The sequence below is a fragment of the Bison bison genome, unplaced genomic scaffold (genome assembly GCF_000754665.1).
Source record: "Bison bison bison isolate TAMUID 2011002044 unplaced genomic scaffold, Bison_UMD1.0 scf7180017864203, whole genome shotgun sequence".
In the NCBI taxonomy this organism is placed as follows: Eukaryota; Metazoa; Chordata; class Mammalia; order Artiodactyla; family Bovidae; genus Bison; species Bison bison.
In genome coordinates, this window is record NW_011494775.1 from 6,348,337 (window position 1) to 6,353,486 (window position 5,150).

Here is a 5,150-nt window from a genome sequence, read left to right on the forward strand (position 1 = left end):
CCTCGAGGGTCTCTGGTGGTCCCTGGCGGGGCTCCCATGGGCACAGAAGTCTGTCCAACTCTGTGTCAGGAGGAAAGTGCAGGCCTTCCCTCCTGGCCCAAGCGTCACCCAAGTGTTTGTAAGCTGGACCTGGATGTAACCTGGAGAGCCTTCCTCTTAGTCCTGGCCTCAGTCCACTGAGCTCTCCTCCCAGCCTTTGTCTCTGCTGGGCCCTCAGTGGGATAGGAGCCTGAGCCACTCAAGCCCCACTTACTGCCAGCTCCACATCTCCCCGCTTGTGCAGCTTTGGCAAGAGCGTCCCTTTCAGCCCTGGCTTGGTGGTCTGTAAAGTGGGCTCATTATCTGAACTGGCTTAACAGTCCCTCATTCCTAGGGGAGGGGGAGGGCTCTGAGCACCCCAGACAGCCCCCTCCACATCTGACAGCCAGAATCACGGAACCTGGGCAGGGAGCTGGCACCACCCCACTTGGGGCTTGTGTTCTATAAGGGGGGCTGGTGTGGGGGCCCCTGGCATTGTACCCAGACCCACAAGGCTCTGGTACCCACAGCCCCAGACAGTCTCCCCCTACTCCCTGTTTCTCGGGGCAGGGTCTGCAGTGCCCCCTCTGGGTCCCAGACCCCCTTCCAGCTCCCCTGCCCACTCTCTGTGGGTTCCACGAAGCACAGACTGCCGGTGGTGACCCGGGTCTTCCCTACAGACTAGGAGGTGTGGTGTGAGCAGGTGAGAGTGAGTAAGCAATGTGGCCTCAGGGTGCAGGTTCTGTGAATGTGTCCTTAGGGGTTCTGGTGGGGAATGAGTTGATAAGAAAAACCTCAACAAGCACCTCGGAGGTGGCACTTGATTCTGTCCATTTCTCTGATGAAGAAACTGAGACTCAGACCCTTGCCCAGGATGAGTTAGTGATAGAACCCAGGTGAGGCCAGTTATCCAAGTTCTCAGCTAGGATGTCTTTCCTAAAGGATCTGTAAGAGGTATGGACCCTTGTGGTTGGTTCAAGGTTAAGTTTTACAGAAGGTACATTGGCCTTTGGGGGGTGGGGTGGGCAGATCATTTATGGGGTTTGGGTAGTAGTCCTACCAGAGTAGACCTCTCAGTTGAGTCTCTTCAGCCTAGGAAAGCCCCCACCCCACCTGCCCGCCAGCTTTTCAACACCTGATGTTGGATACAGAATGGGTGGGGGACAGGCCTGTCCTAGTCTGGGGGGAGGGGCAGTTGATGTGTCTTTTCCCCTTCCACCACCGTCCCCCCCAGACTCCCAGCCGCTGGTCACTGCCCTCACTGTGCCCACCAGCTTCAGCTCCAGAAATGGCTCCCTCCCTGCCTCAGTTTCCCCCACCAGCGGTCTCCCTCATCCTTCAGGGATTCTAGGTTCAGGGCTCACTAGTGAGCCAGGAGGAGAGGACCCTTCCTTCAATCGCCACCATATGATATTTTATGTATATTCTCTGATCAGTTACAAAAAATACTTTTCCTCCGGAGTTGCAATTTAAACAATATTTGAAGACGGGCGAAGTTATCGACCAGGCGGCGGTGATGAATTAGAGCCGGTAATTCGAATTCATCGACCACCCCGCCCCCGCAGAGAAGTCCATCAGCCCCTCCCCCAGCCCCTCTTCCGTAATTACCGTTTGAGACGGAGTCTTCCAAGGGAGGGCTTCGAAGAGGTGGCGGCTGGGAAGCTGCGGGGCTCTAAGGACCCTGAGGGTGGAGCAGGGTGAGACCCCACCAGGACAGTGGGGTTGGGGCCTTGCAGGATGGGTCGTCCCCAGAATCTCAGAATTCAGACCCAGAGCCTGTCTACCCCAGTGCACACATTTTACAGATGGATAAACTGAGTCGCAAAGAACAGACAGGTCTGGGAGCAACGGAGTGGGGAACCCTGAGGTCTACCTGGCCAGATTTCTTGGGTGCTTCAAAAGAAAGAAATCCCCCTTAAGTCCTCAATCCCAGAGGACTGCCGGCTCCACGTCCCCCTGCTTGTGCAGCTTCGGCAAGTGCGTCCCTTTCAGCCCTGGCTCTGTGGTCTGTAAAGTGGGTTCATTATCTGAACTGGCTTAAACAGTCCCTCATTCCTGAGGAAGGAGAGAGGTGGAGGAGCTGGGAGCCGTCAGGTTCCAGACGAGTGACCCCAGCTGAGGAGCTGCCGTTGGGAGCCGTCACCTCCCGTTTCCAGTCTCCTTTTCTGCCTCTTTGTCTCATTTTGTCTTTCTCACTTTGTTTTTGCCACTGTCTTTCCCTACCTATCTCTGTGTCTTTCTGCCTGTCTCTGCGTGTGTCTTTCTCCGTCCTTACCGCCTCCTGGTCCAGGGCGGTGGGGAGGACACCCCAACGGGACGCCCACAGCAGCTGGGCCAAGAAGCGAGGCCGGAGACAGAGGCCCGCAAGCGCGCGGAGGCGGGACCGGGGCGCGGAGCTGCCGGCCGGTCCGGGGATGGCGGGCGGCTTTCGCTGGGCTCAGGATGGGGACTGGGGAGGAGGAAGGGCGGTGAGTGCGGCCTGCCGGGGTCGGACTGTGCGGGGCGGCGGCCTGGAGGCGCCTCAGGCTGCGCGTGCGGGGCGGCGCGTGGGGGAGAGATGAGCCAGGCCACCTCCCCCTAACCGCTGCGATTTGCCGCCACTTAACCGCTTTTCATTTGCGCAGCGACCGGAACTAAAGGCCTCTCAGCCGGTCGGCTCCTAATTACCCCACGGCCCAGCCACCTCTAACATTCTAAGCCCAGCCCCGCGCTCTGGACGCGGTCCTGAGCGCGCCCAAGGTGCAGCAGGTGCCCAGGGCCCGGTGCGCGGACCAGGCGGGCGGCAAGATCACAGAGTGGGCAGGGGCCTGGGGAAGCAACGGAAACAGGCCAGGTGTCGCGGTTTAGTGTCCCCTGGACCTGAGCATATGCCAGGCCCTGCCCTCAGGCCCTGCATTTCCCCTAGGGGCCCCCAGACGGTCGCTATTCTGAGTCCCAGTCCAAATGGGGAAACCGAGGCTCAAAGAGGCGAGGAGGCTCTCTACCGCCACAGAAGTCAGGGAGGCCCGGCCGGGATGCAAGCGCGGGCCGCCCGCCCTCCCCTGCCGGTTGGCGCTGCTCTCCCACAGCAGCACCCCCACGGGGATTTCTCCCCTGAAGTCTGCTATTCTAAGACGCCCTCATCAACCTCTTGGATGGCCCCGAAATGTGCCATTCGAATGCCACAAATGGGTTCTGTTTCTTACATTATGTGACAGTGGAATTAAAAAAAAAAGGAAACTGGTGTGTGTCCTTTGGGTACACATGTGTCAGACACAATGTCCCCGAAATACATGCCCTGGGGAGGAGGCCAAAGGTGGCCAGAGTGGCGGTAAGTCAGACCTCACCAGTGACCCCATTCGACAAGGGCCTCTTAGTATCTGTGGTGTCAGAACTCTGCCTTTGGCCTGCTCCCTAATGTCACCTGCATCACGCACACACAGCAGGCCATGACTGTGCATTGGTGTGCTTGAGTGTCTCCTGTGAACACACCTGTGTCACTGCATGTGTCACGAGGGGGGTGGGGCAGGACAGAGTGGATCCTGTCCTCAAACAAGACCGTCCAGGTTCCTGATGCCATTTCTAACATTTCATGGCAACCTTCCCACACACTTGGTCACCTGCCACATGAAAGGAGGATTTATTCCCCAATGTGGAGGATGAAGGAAGCCTATCGGAGGCTCAATCACCTTGTTCTGCAGAGGGGAAACTGAGGCACACGTGTAGGTGCAGGGGCCCCAGGTTGTCCAGGTAGCCTGGGGGAGGGGAGCAAATAACATGGACCCCTCTCCATCCCCCACTGGCAACCCAGTCTTCACAGCAGAAGGCTGCAGACACAGCCAAATCCCTCCCATCCTCCCCGCTCCAGGGGCGGCTGGTTGAGCCCTAGCCCGCTCCATCCAGCCCCTCTCGCCCCTGTGCACAGAAGCGATCGATCAGGTGCCTGGGGCTGCTATTGTCCCCGTGGCTGGGGTGGCTGCAGCCCCTCCCCAGAATGGCCAGGAAAAGACCCTCCCCACCCAAGCCAGGCCACCACTGCGAGAATGGGGGCTCTCCTGCACTCCCCCTACTCAGCAGAAGGGGTCCTGGGCGGCGGCTGGCTGGGGGCAGGTGTGGACCCTGCTGTTGTCAGCTGGGAGGGAGAAGAGGGTCAATGAGCATCAGTGGGAGTAAGATGAGGAAGCAGAGAGAGGTAGAGAGGGAGCAGGACAGAGAGGACGAGGAAGAATAAGACAAGGAGGAAAATGTGGATCAAGCAAAGAAATAGATACCAGTTTGCCCCGACAGAGAGAGTAGAAATGAGAGAAACACAAAATGGAAAAGAGAGGCGGGTTCGGTGCGCGCACTCGAGCCAGGAGCAACCGCGCGGGGAGGGCGGCCGGCCGGCTGGGGTGTGAAGGCCTCTGGGCCGCGGGTCCCCCGGGCAGCCCCTCCCCCGCCCGTTCTCGAGTGACCTTTGCCAGCGGCCGGAGGGGGGAGGGGGCTATCGATCGCGGAGGCCCAGCTACAAAGAAGCGCGCGCTGGGGCCGGGGGCTGAGCGCGGGCCCGGCTCTGGCTGCGGAGGCGCCGGTGTTCGGTGCACGGTTCCTACACTCTGCCCCCGGAGCGGGAGGAGCAGTGAGGGGCCGTTCGGGGGGAGGGGGGTGGCACTCCGAGCTGAGAGCGGCGGCACGTCTGGATCACACCCCCCAACACACACACACACACACACACACACACACACACACACATCACACACAATGAGCGACCCTGCTGGCAACTTGCGGATCCTCCAGCAGTCTGAAGGGACCCAGGGATCCCACTCCCAGTTCCTGGAGGGACTGAGCGCGAGTGTAGACTCCCGTAGGGGAGGGAAGGCGGCACAGTCCTTTCCCTCCTTTTGGTGACGGTACAGACGGGCAAGGGCTAAGATCGCGCTCTCACCTCCTGCAAGGGGGTCCCTAGCGGGCGGCGGAGTGCCAGGCCAAATGGGGAGGGGGCCGGGACTCTCCGCCGACGCACTGCCTGGTGCTAGGGAGCCCCCCGGAGCAGGACCCCTAGGGTCGGGCGGTGCGCGCTGAGCTCCTACCTGCCAGGCGCAGCGCCGACATGCGCTGGAACTCGGGCTCCTGCAGCCACTTCCACATCCTGCGGAAGGTCTCCCTGCCAGATT

At 60.2% G+C, this 5,150-nt stretch overlaps 1 protein-coding gene across 1 annotated transcript in view; it reads right to left on the bottom strand.

Annotated features, from left to right (window-relative positions):
* Positions 1-5,124, bottom strand: part of LOC104991882 (one cut domain family member 2-like) — an 18,791-nt gene extending 13,667 nt beyond the window's left edge. Inside the window, exon 1 of the mRNA XM_010844552.1 lies at positions 5,067-5,124. Within this exon, the coding sequence (XP_010842854.1) occupies positions 5,067-5,124 (58 nt within the window). The remainder of the gene's footprint in view (positions 1-5,066) is intronic.
* Positions 5,125-5,150: the final 26 nt, after the last annotated feature.